Source organism: Watersipora subatra, chromosome 3 (genome assembly GCF_963576615.1).
Source record: "Watersipora subatra chromosome 3, tzWatSuba1.1, whole genome shotgun sequence".
Taxonomy (NCBI): Eukaryota; Metazoa; Bryozoa; class Gymnolaemata; order Cheilostomatida; family Watersiporidae; genus Watersipora; species Watersipora subatra.
In genome coordinates this window covers 13407143-13424954 of record NC_088710.1, presented here as the reverse complement: position 1 = coordinate 13424954, position 17812 = coordinate 13407143, and the positions used below count along the sequence as shown (strand labels likewise).

The following is a 17812-nucleotide window of genomic DNA, read 5'->3' as shown; positions in this document are numbered from 1 at the left end:
TTGCAAAAATTCAAGAAGAATGCGCTGGTTACTCTGACAAATTTTCCGACAGGGAGATACAACATCCGAGAGAACAGGCACGAAAAGTACAGAAATATGGCTAGTAGTGGCAAAGCATTCTATTAGAAAAGCTTATACAAATTGAAAAAAAAAATTAGTTAAACAAAGTTCGCGAAAATAATGACATTACCACCAGGCTTGCTAACCCAAGAGTGGGACAATGCTTGAGATTTGGTTTTGGGGTAATTGATGTATCACCGGGTGTATCAATGATAGTATATATAAAATTGTGGAAATTGGGGCAAAAATCTCACGTATTTCCATTTTTTCTTTGGGGTGATTGCGTGAGTCTTACACCTAATGCGTGAGAGTTGGCAGTTATGATTACTACAGAGAAAAAGTTTTGGAAATTTAATAATGCATGCCTTTTGTTTCAAAATTTGGAGACCAATGTTATTGTCGGTATTAGGCTCATTGACCTTATTGAAACTTCTGCTACAAGCGAATTGGTGGCAAGTATTGACTAATAGCGATCTATCTATCTATCTATCTCTGTAAAATATTTCAAGTGGCCGCTAGGCCTGTAGAAATAAAATGGTGCATTAAATGGTGATAAAATGATTTTTTTATTAAAATTTAAGCAACAAATTTTGCAATCAAACTGACTAAGACCTTTTACTAATTTAAGTGACAGAAAGAAAAATCGTAAAAATCTCTTTGTTGATATCTTTCTTGGGTACGCCCAAGATATCAACGCCACAGAGCGTAATCGAACGAGAGGTCAATAGTAACCTTGACACGAAACACTACAAATTAAAACTGAAATAAAATTAACTAAAAATTAATTTTTTGATTTTACAAACGTGTGCATTATTTTGTTTAAAATGTTTAATAAATAAAAAAATATGTATAATTTGCGTCTGAAAAAAGGTTACCTGTAAAAGTTTTGCTTTGCAACACCAGCTAATCAAGGTATTTTGATATGAAAAACGGATGCGGGCAAGTGTTAGCAGGTGTCGCATGGAACTATTTTAGGTCAAACTTAAAGAATTTGTGTCCCAGACGCAGACGATTATTGGTAAATGTTGTGGAGACTTTTTTCTGAGGAGTAATGTCCAAATTGGTGCGTTACCTTAGTAGACGGCGCACTGGAAAAGGAATAAAAAGGGGCGTGCAGGAGGATAAGAAAGGCAACAAACATGTGATAGTCTGCAGAGTAGTATTACTAGATGGCACAGACGTGACCATAGAATTACCTGTAAGTATGTGTGCAGTGCTTTCTGAAAGTTTTATGATTAAATATCATGTATATGGAGAAAATAGCAATACAAAGTCATTTAGTATGTTCATGATTGTAACCTTTTGAAAATTTAAGTTTTGAAATAAAATTTTGTGGAATTACATAACTTTTACAAGTCCAACCAGGAGTTATGTTTGTCATAAACACACCATTTCATACTCCAGACTAAGCAAAAATCCCTGAATTGGATTCTCTTGAGAAAAGGCTGACCAGTTGATGTATGTCTATAGAAAGTACAGTAGGTACAGCTAACTGTTATGATATCGTTTTAAATAGGGCATATCTTTTAAACCACTTTTTGTTTTTTATTTTTACTATAAATATCAAAAATATAAAAATTGCAACATGAAGTTTTTTTAATTAGTTTCTTTGAAATAATATAAGTATGAATATAATATAAATATGAAAAATTTTAAATTGCAACATGGAGTTTTTTAATTAGTTTCTTTGAAATAATATAAGTATATTTTGATCATTCATTGACTGAGGGCTAGAGGTTGTCTTAGCCAATATGAAGAAATATTTAGCCCTTTTGGTTGGTCTATAACCATTACCTTTCAGCTGCCTATATTTATTATGTAATTACCCAGCATTCAATGTCATTATCCGAAGGACTTCAAATGATAGATGAGTATTTAATGCAGTAACAGAGACTATTGCAGCTTTGTTTGGCAACATTATAACCATGGCAGGGCTTATAATTGACAATCAGTATTGGTGCTCTCATCGAAAATTCACCAGCAGTTAAACCGCAATGATAGGAAGATGGTGTTACCGTTATATGATGCAATTAGGAGCTATTATTTGGCATTCTATGGATACAAGCAATAGACTGGCAGTTGTTGCTACCTGAAGGCAGCTGACCTCTTATTCTTCAGCAAGCCTCTCATGTGCGTTTACACTTGCTTGCTAACTATTATCAGCGACAATATGTGGCATCTCATATGAGCTGTCTGATCCTCATGCAAATCTGTTCATCCGGCATCTTCAAATAAGCTCGTAAATTAGATGCATATATGAGAAGTTCTCTCAGTTCATAACAGCAGGGCGAAGGACAAAGCTGCCTTTGTTCAACGAGAGTAGTTAAAGGTACTGATTGTTGTTAACACAAAGTGGCTATTTGATAAGCCCGTAAGACCACAAGTCCATACTACTTTAGGGGATGTTGAGCCTAAGGCAGTCCGATCTACAGTTCAGCTTGTAATGTCTACGTTCCTGATCGCCACATAATCTTACTCTTATCTTTTGTTGTTGCTGTCCTATTTAAATATTATCTTGAATTTGGTTCACTTGTTGAACTTAGCTCATTTATTACCCTGATTAAAACGAGTTTGTTTCGCAAGTTCTGCTACGTTCTTGAGTGGAGACTTGATATTCCTAGTAGAATGAAACATAAAAACAGAGATAACAATAGCTTGTGGGCTACATTACTTGTATTATTTAGTACGACAGTGCAATAGCAAGGTCACAGCAACTAAAAAAGATAGTATTATGCAGAATGCCTAGTATAAATTGTTCAGTACTTGTTCAGTACTTGTTCAGACATGCAATGGCATGATGAAAGAGGTTTGATCAGGCTCATCATACTTGGAGATTGGTTAGTAGAAATTCAAGGGTTACCAATGAATAGACAATACGATTCCTTCTTGCATTAGTAACAAATATTGGGAATAAGAAATTTCACAATAGCCTTTGTCATGCGACGGTTAGGCTTGGCTTAAAACATTTTTTCTATTCTGATCCGCCAGAATGATTAATTACAGATGGAATAAGTTACAAGCCAATATGAGGGAAACAACTTGTGGATGTCTACGGCACACTGGCTCGTAGAATTGACAAGTTATGGCAGTTGCTTTGTTGGTATGCTTGATCTCTTACAGATGAAGCGAATTCTCAGCGAATTCTCAGCGCTGTCAATGTACATTTATGTGATAGTTAGCCGTCATCTGGTTCCGGGTAACCATCCTACCTACATGAGAATGTGTACACAAGCATGAAAAGTTAAATACGGTTGCATCCCAGTTATTATACGTTTACTCCGCAGTTATTATACGTTTACTCGCCATGTGTCTTGTATTATCTCTAGGATAGATCGTAGCATATGCAATATATCAAGGGTAAGATATAGTAACATGCAAACGCTAACACAGTTCAAAGCGTGCGTCTTGGAGTTCTTTGTCTCTGATTGCCTGATTACGAAAACATCATTCAAATGAATTTCAATATATTGCATGCCTACAATTTGACTCTTTTACATGTGAAGTAATAAAATACAGACCGCATTATTCAGTTTTACAAAATATTTGTGCTGTTGGAAGTACAATTGCTTCCTTGAAAGAAAATTGGGGATTGCTTGTTAATTTGGGATCTATTCCACATAAATTGCATCAGTGGACAAGATGGATAGATGTATGTGGTCGAAGGCTTGTCTGTTGTCTAAGGTTGGCGACCCTGTTGAGTGAAAATAAGCATATTCCAAGTCATGTGCTTATTTTTAAGTCAAGTTCATGTCTTATGTTAGTTAAAGCCTAATGCCTGCTATTAAAATTTGAAATTGTTATTTGTGTGATTTACTGTGAATTAGATTTTTTTTCTGGAATCATCGGCAGTTATGGATCATCTGGCCTACCCAAGACAAAATAAAACACTAGGTCTATAGCTTAATTAGTGTTGCTCTTTTGTTTAAAAATTAAATTTGTCAAGGCTTGCCATTTTTATCCATAGTTTACAAACCCGATATGTAGTCGTCGAAGAAACAATAAAAGTTTCGAAGCTGTTTGGTTGTGATAGAAAGTAAGTTGAGGCTAATTTGATATATCGTCCAGCTTTTACACAACGATTGAACCAGTCTTCATGTGTTGGAAGCTTTGGTTGAAACTTGGTTCCGCTAGCCATCACCAAAGGTCATGTCTGATTGTTAACTTCATGAAATATTCAGTTTATTTCCTTGCTGTTGTAATAAGTATATCTTCATCCATGATCTGCCATGCTTACAATCTCAGTGAAAAATCAACCCCTATGATTGAAATCGCATGACAATAGAATGAGAAATTTTCAAGTATGGTTTGAATTTGTGTGGTTACTCATTAAAAACTTTGGTTTCTTCTGCTGAATTCCTACACTTCAGACACTTGAGTTACTGTGTGGCACAACTTAAGACTTACATAAAATTATAAGTGGCTCATGTCATGTATCTCTTTAATAATTAGTTGGTCGACCAGAGATCTGCTAGGTAGAGTGTTTCCCATCATTCCACTTAAAACAAGGCATATACGTATTGTGGACAAGCAGATGTCAATTTCATAACTTCAGCACTCATCCAAGCTATCACACCAGATCAATCGTTGAAATGATTGAAAAGGAAATCTGGAAAGTTTCACTTGTTTTTCGCTGTTTGTATTACGATTTCAAATAATCCATTACACTCTATATTTTTACCAGAAGACCTGCTGTCATTGAATTTTAATTCGTGTTAGGCTCTTATGAGAATAACAAAAACGCACCAGCAAAACATTCAAAGTTGTTTCTTTTGGCACCCTACACTCCTGAACTGAGGTAAAAACAAGTTAATGTTATTGCTGTAAGCAGTAAGGAATATTGGTATGGTAATGAAAACAAAAGCTACACAAAGTTTCAAGTGGATAATAGAAAATTGGCACTATTCCACTCAGCAAGGAGACATTGGATGAGGTCAAATTTAGTAGACCTCAGGTCACGGCATATCCAATAGTTATTATCATAACAGTATGAGTGTTGAGTGTATTGTAGAGTGCAGTCAATGGGGTGAGGCCATAACTGATAATGCAATGTAAATCATTTACTATTTCCCACATATTTTTGTGTACCCTGATTATAAGAGTTAGCTCAAATAGTGGGGCAATATGATTTTATTTACAGTGCAGCAACAATACATTGAGCAACACAGTTCTCGGATGCATTGAATTATTATTCTATGTCGACGAGCCTACTTTTCGACTTAAAATGGTCTCTTGAAAACTAAGAGTGTTTTCAGCTGCCTAATGAGCAGTAAGCTGAAAACCCTAGCTGTCTATAGGATACTCACGAGTCCATTTTGATCAATTGTTTAGTTTTACGGATATCCATAAATCTGGGGTTATCTTCTAAATGCTGCTTTCAGCGATGTGCCGTCGACATGGTGATTCATCTATTGATGACCTACAAATGAATCCAATAAAATATTTTAGGCATTCAATGAATATATGAAATAATTATTTGTAATTTGTTATAAAATCAGTGCTTAGTCTGAAAGCATTGGACTATTTAAAAAAAAATCACAGATTAGGGCTTTTACAGATGCATTGCCATACATGCATTTATCTACCGTAATAGACCTTGCCTAGCTCAGTTATGAAGTATTCAATCAAATCTAAAACTACAGTATTTTTCCAAAAGCGTGGGTGGTATGTGCTTATCATTCACTGCCTCATGTGTTCCCTGATCAAATAATATATTTTAGCATAGGCCTATAATGAATATATAAAATAATAATTTATTATTATTTCATAAAATAATGATAAGTTATTTGAAATTTGGGAGGGAATTTGAAAATACCATAAGCTTATTAGCCAATTTTATTAGTTTCAATGAAAATGACGCCGCATCGTTGGAGGCAAAACTAAGCAAAAGGCTGCTGCGACTGAAATGTCCTTGATTTTCTGATATGGTTGCCAAGTGCTTCCTATGCTATGCAACACTAATCTATTCCATATATGTAATTGCTATGGATGCGTCATTGTAGTGAAATATAAAGCTCTCTTGTGACATTAGGAAATATTGTCCGTGTTGGCTTGAGTCACTTATTTTCGGTAGACAAATGTAGCGTTGCACTAGATGAATGGTGATGACTGTTCAGAAAGCCCACGCATCACTGCCTTCTGCTCTCACTTGAATCAAACTCTCAGGAATCTGGTTCAATCAGACCTCTGCTTACAATCACCTCAGCATACAAACCTTTCAGCATGTAAAATGAAATCTGAGAAACCATTTTTCTGGATGTAATTAATTTCTCCGGACATGTAGTAATTTATACTCTGCAACATCCATAAATTTTTTAAAGAGTTGTCAGTAAAAGTAAAAACGCTAAGAAAAATGAAAAATAGATAAGAAACGGTATAAGTTAATTAAAACTACTACTATATCTAATGAAAATGGGTGTGCTGCTCTGTAGTTCTATCATTCACTTCACCATCAAACTTCTTTCATATTTCCTATTACCTTACAAGTTTAATTTGTACACATAATTGATGTTTGGAGGTTTAGTTTTCTACATGGTTGTGTATACAACCCGATTGTTTCAATGCTAAGTGCATAATAATTTACTTGAAGAATTTTTCTTTATTTTGTCAGCTATAGAATGAATAAAATAAATACAAGATATGATTATAAGCTCACACTACAACTTTTGATTGCAGAAAGGGTCGCTAGGAGATATTCTGTACCAGCGGGTCTTCTATCACTTAGATCTACTAGAGACCAGTTACTTTGGCCTGCAATACACAGATTCTGCCAACATAAATGTAAGTACACACCTACTTTTTCTAGCTCTATCCTTTATGACAGTTGCCTATTCTGTTACTTCGTTTTTTTCTCTATTATCAATTATTATAGATTAGGGTGATTTTTAGACAATAGTCTGGTTGTTGCCCGATATGTATTATATTGTATGAAGCATGTAATAGTTTTATGAATAATACGAACACAAGAATGTTATTTAAAGCAGTAAATGGAATTTTTGATATTATTTTAAAATGTAATATGCTTTGTTTACGTTTAATGAAATCGTGTTTGGATCATTGTTTTTGTTCACCTCAAAAAATTAATTAATAGTAATTCTTGTTAATGAAGTTATTGTTGTGCCCAAGTTGCTTTCGTTAACTAACCTGAGATATTTTTAGAACCTTGTTCAGAGTAAAATTTGTTCTTTGCTCGCCACACAATTACATTTTGACTATTTTGTGTACTTGTATTCGGCATGAAGTTGCCACTATATGTATCTAACTAAGCCAATATTTTTTAGTCTTATCAAATTCATCAATAAGCTTTAAAACCAACAATAATTTGTTGACAAAATATCTATAAATATCTCAGTGATTGTTTGTCGTTCGTGTGTCCAGTTATAGCAATCAAGTTTTAGGAACGAAAATCCGCTTCGTACTGGATTCGAACAACTCCCTGACAACTCACTTTGAACTAATAAATGTAATGGTGTCAAGGTCGGTAACAACTATAGATGCCTTTGTCTCATTTAACTCCAAATTGCAAGCCTTTTTTCATTCTCCTTTTTGTGCAAAAGAGCAGATTTTCTTAGTCGATTTTCTTCTCTGGGAAATATTTTCTCAGCAGTATATTTCAAATTTCTCCGATCTAATTTCTATTGATCTTTGTTGCTGGTCCATGGATATATTTATATCCATCTTCTCATATATTGACCTTTTTCGTGAACAGTAGCTTATTAGAACAAATATAATAAAATTTCTCAATTTTCTGAAAATATAATGTGGATTTTATTTCACTTCAAGTATTATGGTAAAGTTAGTTGCTCAATTCTAAAACGACTGCCATTAGTATTATATTACAAGAGCCCAAGTATTCTACAAAACTCAATAATAGTAAAAAAAAAAAATTCTCTGAACGGGTTTCTAAATAACTTTCACAAATTACTAAAAACTGCCATGACTATGACACATATAATACATGTTTAGCTGGCTTAATGAGCCAATGAATAAAAACCTGGTGACTGCTTTATCGAATTACACTAACCATGGTATTATTTGAAGGTAATTTCCGAGGTGATGTCATTATTCAAATGTGCTGCTGCTTCCTTAGGAAAAGCTTACTGTAAAAAGACTATATTTAGCTGATATTCTATGAACTATATTTTGCATTCCAGATAGTAAAATTTTCATGAAAATATTAAATTACTGTCAGGGTAACAATATTTAAAAACGCTAGCTTACGTAAAGACAGTCTTTGACATTGGCAAGAAGTATCCTCGTGTGCACCTGATGTAGGAGCTGAGCTAATCTCCCAGCTGCCAGGCCACTCGAGCAGCTGCGTATTGTCATAAACTTGATGATGGTACTAGAGGATCATGTCTTTATGCACTATCATATCACATTTGATAACTGTGTCTGTTACAATGCCTTGTCTTAAGCATATTATTGCTGGAACATGAGAAACAGCATTGCCTTCATCCCTCTTTGTATTCTACTTCTGGTCTAAAAACCTTTTATATTGAGCTTGTGGCTAACACCAAGTATATACATGTACTTTTGCTTGTGATTGTAGCATTGGCTTGACAAAACAAAAAAGATAAAGAAGCAGGTGACAAGTAAGTAAACAGCTTGATCATACACAATAATAAGTGAGTAGTTAGCAGTAAGTACATGTATGTTACAAAGCAGTAAGTACGTATACATCAGAACCTGTGTACAAAGGACTAAGTAATTACGTAGCCGTAAGCATATACAAAGTGCTAAGTATATAGCAGTGTTTACAAAAAACTAAGTAAGTCTATAGCAGTAAGTATGTACTAAGTATATATAGCAATAACCGTATACAAATCACTAAGAACGTAGCAGTAAGTATATACGAAGCATTAATTAAGTATCTAGCAGTAAGTATCTACAATAGTAGAGCAGGAGGGCATCAAAAAGCTGTCAAAAAAAGTGATTTATTCCTTTTGGAGGTGGGCTATGTGATAAGAGTGGCATCTAGATCAGAATTTTGAGCTGATTTCAAATATCTGGTTTCTACACCTCTCAGATTGTTCATTTTTGAGCAATATAATTAATATATTATTTTAATTAAATAAATGTCTGTAATGTTTCATGTGCTTCTACCAACAATGTAATAATGAAAATGACATATAAATACTAAATAATTAGCAATAACCTAAGTTGGAATCAATTCTGATAACATTAAAATATTTATTCTTCAAATTTATAATATTAGAAGTGTATTATATAATATTATGTATTCCCAGTTTGGTTGATATTGTGGCAGCTTTACAGTTTGTCCTTGTTATTCCGCAACTCATATACCATTACAGATCTGCAAAACAAAATGAAAAGTATTTTTAAAGACTCAGACCATGTATATATAACATATTAATATACATATATTCATCATTAATGCTTATTATGTTGAACCGTTTACTTTATTATGCAAGTGTAATCGCAATTAGTCAGTCTTTTATACAGTGTGACACATATGCATTCTAATCAAACATGAAGTGCACCTTTGGTTACAATACCACTCAAATACTAACCTTCTAATTCACAGTCATCTGAGTCTTCGGCATCACTACTTTCATCTCCATCCTCTTTATTTCTATTGCTACTGCAGCTGCTTCTGCACATGTCCGTACACTTGAGATCTGTATTGTAGCACTGACAGCAATGACACTGACACCCAGTTTTGTATCGACAAAACATGTCCACGAGCACATCAGGAAGTGCTGGTTATTGTGTCATCTATCTAGCTTTAAGCTCTCCATCTTCCATAAACCATCCATGTTGCTGGGGGATGGGGCATTGATGATGATTTGCTTGGCTCTTCTCCATATCGTGGCCTGATATGCAGCCTTAAATATATGGAGATTTAACTCATCTAGTGTGGGTGGTAGGTTTGGTTGTGATGTGTGAGACAGTGAGCAGAAGATCTTACACTGTGCTTCATTGATGAAATTTGTCTCTTTACCATCTGCTTCACAGTTGACTTCCTCCATGTATCCTTTAAAAATTTCACTAAAGCAGTCTTGTTTGAGCCATCTGCTAAAAATTCAGACCTGTTTGACACCAATTAGTTCGGATTAAACACAGCAACCTTCTGCCTTCCTTTCACACTTCTACGACTTCTCTCACCTCCTTTAATGCTGATATCAGGGTATGTATCACAAACAAAATCCACACGAAATGTGTGATATACGTTTGTAATACTAACTATCCGTTGCAAAAGCTGACTTGCAGCCATGCCAAAAGTTGGAGGAGCTTTTAGGGTCTGAATTTCGGCCATAGCATCAACCACAACAGATCAAAGACTGGTAGCTGATCCTGGTTAACATAGATTGATAGTTGATCATCAACATCTTCCTCAACAGCAGCCATCAGAGCCGACTTGGCAGTCTTCAATATAGAGCCATCAGAGTTAGCCAGGGACCAGCTGATGTTGCCAAGAGAGAATGATAACACTTTTCTCAAATCCAAGTTACGCTGTTGGCTGATCACTAACAAATTCTCAAACAGTCTGTGCGAACACTCTGGGACTTTTTCTTCTGATTTTTTCTTAGCTGATAGTAATGTGGTGAAGGTTTTGAGCTTGTTTGACTCGATGGATGCATTGAAATCAATCTCTTGGGCACTTAATCTCTTCTGGACCAATTCTGAAAGCTGTTTCTCTCCTATCACATTTGCCATTTCAAGATCCTGCTTCACTTCAATGGAGGCTTTTGCACCACTGGTAATATGTAATAGCTTGGTGGTTTGAAACGCAAACGAATTTATTCTTGCTGTTATATGAGTCTTTCATGACTTCCCTCATTTCCTCATCAGCCTTCCAAGCCTTTTCACTTATCTCATAACTTGCGGCATCCGAATCACCAGGCACTAGCATCTTCTTCATGTCTGTATGTACAGCTGTTCATTCTGGGTGAGATAGAGTCCAGCATTGAGAGGCCGATGATTCTTGGTAAACCCTATGATTCCAACGTGAGACTTTGAGTCTCTTTTAACTGTTTGCTCAATAGATTAATCACAAGCGATAGAGCTGAATGGACAGTGATGTCGTGATTGATAAGTAAAATACCCCTTCTTCATAAGAGCCTCATACACCTTGCTACGCTATACTTTCAGATTAGTCATCTCTGCACAGTAAAGCGTGCCATATCTAGCGTAGTTTGTGTGGTCATATGCAAAAAACCAAGGAAGGATCATACATGTAATTTATCTATAAATTTATGTCCAAATTGTAGGCCATAACACGTTATGTAAACTGCAAAGAGTTAGTTTTGCTGCTCACAAAATATGCAGACAAAAATGAAAATGTTTTCTTTTTCTCCCACCAAAGTACCATCATCATGGAGTAATCATCATGAATTTGTAAAGTTATAAATATCTAATTTCACCTCTTCTGCTGTATCACATTCTTTCTGTCTCTTCTCATGTCTTTTCTCAGCTCTTCCCATAACGAGTTTGTTACAATACTTTTTATAACAGGCATAATGACAACAAGTCTGAACTCTCATCGAAGTTCTCAATGCTTAGCACTTTTTGAGCAATTTCACATTGAATGCTCTCTTCTTCTAATATTAACCATCTGTTTGAATACTGTTTGGCTGTCTCATATTGAAGTTTAGTCACTCTGACTAGGGCTTCATTCACAGACTCAGCGAGACAGTGAAACAAGCGGTCTTGCTGCATCCTTGGCATGGGTTAAGGAGTGTTGAGAGTTGACTCACTTAATCTCAAATAAAAACATTCATTAATTTTTGAGATTATAAAATAGTTTTCTTTGTCTGATATATAAGGTTTTCCAACCAAACTTGGAGTTGCCCCCTCCCATTTCGAAAGTGGTCTCTAGCTCAGAAATGTGCAAACACATAGGTGTAGAAACATTATAATTGAATTCAGCATAAATTTCTGACTATAAAACATTTTTGTTTGAGTAGCCCACCCTCCGAAGGAAAAGGCTGAAAGATAAGTTTATGTTCCTGCTCTACTACAAAGGGCTAAGTAAGTATACAGCAGTAAGTGTGTACAAAACACTAAGTAAGTACATACCAGTAAGCATATACAAAGCACTAAGTATATAGCAGTAAGTGTGTACTAAGCATTAACTATATAGCAATGAGTTTATATCAGTTAAGTATATAGCAATTGGTATGTACGTGTAAGTACTTGGTAAGGACCATGAGTATGCGGCATCAAAGGCGTACAAGAAATACATTGTAATATTCTAAGTTACCAGTACAGTTTTTGGTATAACAGCTATTTGATACTGTCACCAGTCTGTTGGTGACAGACTGTAATCTATTCACACACCAGGGCTGGTCAGTTTGTTTTGACAGCTTGAATACAGTGTTGTGTGTCTTTATGAGGTTATTTATAAAACACTAAGAAGAGACATTCAGCAGTAGCTAGATGCCAGCGTGTCTTGAATCTGTCAGTCTGTTGTACGTAATTCTTCTCGTCAAAGGCTGAGCCTGTATATTACTCCCATTAATTAGTGTCACTATACCTGTCATTTACCGTATTACTAAAGGTTCACACTATATCGCCTTATGTTGGTGTTAATCACACGATACTCGTGATCGTTTGTGATAACAATGTTTACATTATCACAAGCCCATCCACCCTTACATTGTTCATCGTACAGCATTCTCATTATACGATGTGGTCGCGGAAACGATGAAATACTAGTCCGATGAAATACTAGTCCGCAGCAACTGTCATAAAAAATAATATTGACTGAGCGATCCGTGATGGCCAATCACCATCGTTGAAGAAGTACACATTGCACAGGCTGTCATCGATGCTTGGCGAACGATCGGGGAAGTTTGTCCTAATGGGTAGAACTAATGTCCTAACTTGTAGAAAATCCTAATTTGATCGAAGTATCTGCATTGCCTCGACGATGCTGAGAGAACAACGGTGATATGGGGCGCCATAGTGTGGACCAGCCTTGAGCAAGTGCTGGTAGCTGTTGCTATTTAATTGTGTCATTGGGGCATAATAAACTCTTATGTTTGTAGTTGGCCCTCCTTACACTCTCCGTTTGAGGGTTAAATTCTTTCCAAAAGAACCTTCTGCTCTCAAAGAGGAGCTCACAAGGTATGTTCATTCCACTGTCTTTATGAGCGTCACGAAGCATAGTGGATTGAATGTCGCATACCATCGTCATTCAATAAATCATAGCATTTCATAACGGAATTAAAGAATGCGAGACTCGCTAGTGTTGCAGATTTAAACAAAGCTAGAACAGGAGGGAGCGTACCTCTATAGCGCGTACCTCTATGAGAAAGCTCAATGCTGCCTGTTCAGAAACTCGAACACTACCATAATTGGCTGTTAGGTTAATGCTTTCTGCGGTCAGGCAAATTCTTGTGTAAACTGGCATATTGTTTTCAAGCCTAGAAAACTGAAAGTGGATGAATATTTTTCACGGATTTAGAAAAGTCTGAAACAAAATATAGTTTCTACTTAAAATGAGGCCTCATTTTTGCCTCATTGTTAAGAACTGACAAGGTAGGGCTTCATTGTTCACCAACAACACAAAAATATTGAATATTTTGTTAGCTTCAGTATTTTTGTGCGCAGGCGGATTGTGACATTGTTGATGTTAATACGCATGCAAATAAACCCACAAATATTATAGACTCCATTACAGTCATTCACTGAATGTCACCTCACGCTATTCTCATGGCATACATGTATGACTTAATTGTGAGTCCACCAAATTTGTATCTGTCAAATATAAATAAAGCAATTTGAATAAAGTGAATTGTCACTGCACAAGGTACAATCAACTAATGTGTACATCTCATATCAAATCATTCGCTAAATTAACTGCATTCCGGCCTTTTCAGCAGTCTTTCACTGCTAGTCTGAACAATGGTTAGTTCATTATTTTATGACACACACTTTTCCTTTCCTTTTTATAGTCAAGTTTATTCCTTTACTCATATAGGTACCAGTTCTTTCAGCATTGCAAGAGCGATATCCTCAATGGCGTGCTGCTGTGTCCAGATGAGTCGATGGCTGTTGAGCTGGCAGCCTACGCGCTTCAATGTAAGTAGAGAGTAATCTCTTCTCTGTTCTACCGCCGTGACTCTCTGAGCTAGCTAATTCTTGAGATTATGTGTCGTGCACCTCAAATCTGGCCATTTATATGTAAGAATCATTTGGTCTACAAACGATTTTGTTAGCAGGTATCGATTGTCAGATGAGTCTGTTGAACTACTGATAACTAGAGAATCTATTGAATTACTAGTGTGTAGTGGCTCGTTGAGCTGCTGTATCTATTACCTGTACGACTTGTTAAATACTTAACTGTCGTAAAGTCTCGTTTATTCAAAGTCCGACATCGCTGCAGTGTGAATCAATAGATGTGAGCAAATATAAACAGAAGTGAAATTTAATCTATTTACTATGTATAGCGATACGGTATGTCTCCCAGAGACTTTTGCTCTCCAATTTATTTTACCGCTTGTTTGTTCAGTGCTGTATTTTCACATTGCCGACCACGCCTCAAACACATTTTTTTCTTACCGTTTTACTGGGAAAAATAATGAGAAGCGAAAGGATAAAAATGAGGGCAGAGTTAAAAGGAAGACTGATGATTATTTGCTGTAGTTTCAGCTGTTTTCAGACCTACTAGGAGAAACTATGATACTTCTGCCTACTTCGTTTTACGAGCGTTTAGCAACTTACACTAGTAATGTAAGACCCTGATTCATTTTTGAGAGATTCTGTCAGGATATGCTCTTGTTTGTGTGTGCACAATGTAGCTGTTTATAACATATTCTAAATGTACAGTAGATACACCAAAAGATACACGTATATAATAATATAGAAACACAAAAAAGTTTGTTCAGCAAGTTTTTATTTTCTAACTACGACTACTTGCAAGTTTTGTTCTAAATTTACAATTTTGTGGCCGAAGCAAATTGGATTAATATGCTGTAACGAGTGCTAATATCGAGTAAAAAGTGCTTGTTATTTTTGTCTGTCGCTTTGCCATGTAGGCTAGCTTGCACGGTTTAAAACAAACTCCAAAAAATCGGTCGACCATGATACAAACTTGGTTGCTCAAACCTAATACAACCCTATTCTAAATAAATCTGTTTCATTTAACATTCTAAATCAAATTATTCGTTAAATTAAGGGAATAATTGAAATGTTATTGAATGAATAACAAAAACAAGCAATTTATATTACAAGTCCCATTATAAATTTTATTGCATCATTTAGTTCTTTGTGTTAGTACACAGAATTTTCACGCTTACATACAATTTCTTATTCTCACTGATCACTGAAAGACCAAGTTTACAATTGTCAGAAAAGAATGCTGCAAATAGGAATACTGCCTTATTGAGATATAAGATAAGTCAAGTCATATCAACCAGCAATGTCAGACATTGTTAGAATATCTGTGTCATTCTCATGGCTCATGTAGAATTTAAGAGTCTGGCCTGGTCTATGAATATTCTAACTAACAGCTCTGTTGCCTGACACATTTCTCTAGGTGCTCCATGTTTGTTGCTCTGCAACCCATTTACATCCGTATATGCAGGGCTATCATAAGCCTGTGATATTTGCAGCCGAGTTGGGTGACTATGACGAGGAGGAGCATACGCCCGCCTTCATATCGGAATTCAGGTTCATGCCAGATCAGACGGAGGAGATGGAGGTGGAAATATTTAACAAATATAAGTCCTTACGGTCAGTACTCCTGAATTTCAGCTAGGTGTGAGATTTCGTGTGTACGGATTTGATACCTTTGTGCTGTCGAGTGAGTTTGCTGCCACATTTTCTTAGGTCAGTTCAAAGTACCTGACCTCTGACAGTGACCTCTGAGCCTGCAACAGTGACCGATGTTTTTAATTTTGTTAGATGCCAATTTAGGTATATCTGGCTAACACCCCCACTTCGTTAGGCAATCCATAACGAGGTCACAAAGTGTCAAGGAGGGCTTGATAAAGTCTGCTCTACTCAGCTCCTTATGCTTAGAAGGATAGTTGTACTCTCTGGTTCTGTAATGAGCTGAGATAGTTGAGAGCTTGGTTTATGGTTGTTGATAAGGGACAATGCGGATTCATTTATTCTGCTCAAAATCATGTATTAATTGTAATGCTTTCAAGTTCTCCATCCTAGTTTACTATTAAATATAGGTTAAGCTAGTAGATATTTGATAACTAGCTACTAATGACTTGCAGTGGACCGTATGATGAGTTCTGTTATAGTCTGCTGGCTTGACCTTAATCAGAACATAAAACTGCATAAAATTGGGGCTAATTACGGTTTATTCATTGGAGTCAGGGTAGCATATGTTATAATTTTCTATGCAAAGCAGTCATTAACAATGCGATATTTCTGGAGTACAGCTAGCAATTATTCAAATGAATGCAGCGGGACCTTGACCTATATGTGTAAATGCAAGCTTTTTTACATAAAATATGGGACCTTATTAGCCACTGTCTGTGGCCAATGATTGTTCTAACAACTGTGAAGGCCTAACCGGAGCTTGTCAAAGCTGATAGATTTTGAAATTCAAAAATCGCTTGGTTTTATTTATACTTTTTATTTCCACCAATTATAAGTCATTTTCCAAAAAGTCATTTTAAAATTTACAGTTGTCAGGAATTTTATTTCGTGGTTTAAACTACTTTTTGGCAACCAAAGTCGATCTTTTAATGTTGACTTTCTTGCTCAATCGATCAATTCTCTGCTACAGAATCGATCTTTAACATCGTATCTAATTTTTTACTATGTCTGTCATGATGTCGATCTATGATGTCGATCTATGGTTATAGTTTACCAATCTTCTAGTATATCAATCTTTTGTTAATCAAGTTTATGTCATGGGTAGTGTCTCTATTCGCGATATTGAGGCGGAATGTTGCTACACTGATTTCACAGCTTTCGTACTGGAGCCTTTATACTTTAGAGAGTTGGATAAAACTCACTACTTGTAAACATTGTCCTTGATGAAACAATTCTCATCCGCTTTGATAGACAACTTGGAATTAGCTAGTTTAACTTGGTTAGTAGAAAACCACTCTACCAAATGTTTCAATAGAAACAGGAGCATCGAATTACTGCGGTTAGGCAGAACTAGAGTGGAAAATTTACATTTTTGGCGTGTAGTAGTTTGTCATCTAGGTACAGGCCTGGGGTTATCCTGTACATCAGACCAGTCAAGTTTTTACATGGCATCTGCTTTTCATTCTTCTTGGTAGCCTGCAGGAAGCAGTCTTTGTCTTTATTAGTCAGAGTCGTCAATAAATTATTGTTTAGGAAATTAATATGCATCTGTAGTCAGGGTGACTAAGGCCTCCTTTAACTGACAACAGACTTGCATGTAATCACAAATTTGGCATTCAAAATACTTTTACCCTGCCAGGGCCTGCCATTGCTGCTCGCTGTGAAAGTTGTGTCACCATCAGAATGTGATAAATGAGGGCTCGGAGACTGTTTTCATGGATGTTGATGAAAGTTTGTGAGTCATCCGGAAGTGCAGAGGTTTTTTAAAAAACCTTAGATGTTTTTTTCTGTAACACTGGCTTAACAGGTCAAAATAATATCAAGCAGTGCCAAAGCGATAGTTGAATCATCAACCAGCGTGAAGATGTTACATTCATGTACAGATCACTTAACTGGCTAATTCCTTACTGTACCTACTAGGATTATGAATCTGGAGTTGATTTAAAAAGGTAAACTAGGAACAAATCGAATCATCCGTAATATTATTATATATGTAGAGTGAGTGATGCTG

At 35.9% G+C, this 17812-nt stretch overlaps 1 protein-coding gene across 3 annotated transcripts in view; it reads left to right on the top strand.

Moving 5' to 3' along the window:
* Window positions 1-992: 992 nt before the first annotated feature.
* LOC137389854 (band 4.1-like protein 5) overlaps window positions 993-17812 on the top strand; it is a 38247-nt gene continuing 21427 nt past the window's right edge. For all 3 annotated transcript variants that reach the window (XM_068075995.1, XM_068075996.1, XM_068075994.1), the window contains exons 1-6: window positions 993-1258; window positions 6733-6837; window positions 8609-8651; window positions 13071-13149; window positions 14006-14106; window positions 15639-15759. In XM_068075995.1, the coding sequence (XP_067932096.1) occupies window positions 1112-1258; window positions 6733-6837; window positions 8609-8651; window positions 13071-13149; window positions 14006-14106; window positions 15639-15759 (596 nt within the window). In that variant the 5' untranslated portion in view covers window positions 993-1111. The remainder of the gene's footprint in view (window positions 1259-6732; window positions 6838-8608; window positions 8652-13070; window positions 13150-14005; window positions 14107-15638; window positions 15760-17812) is intronic.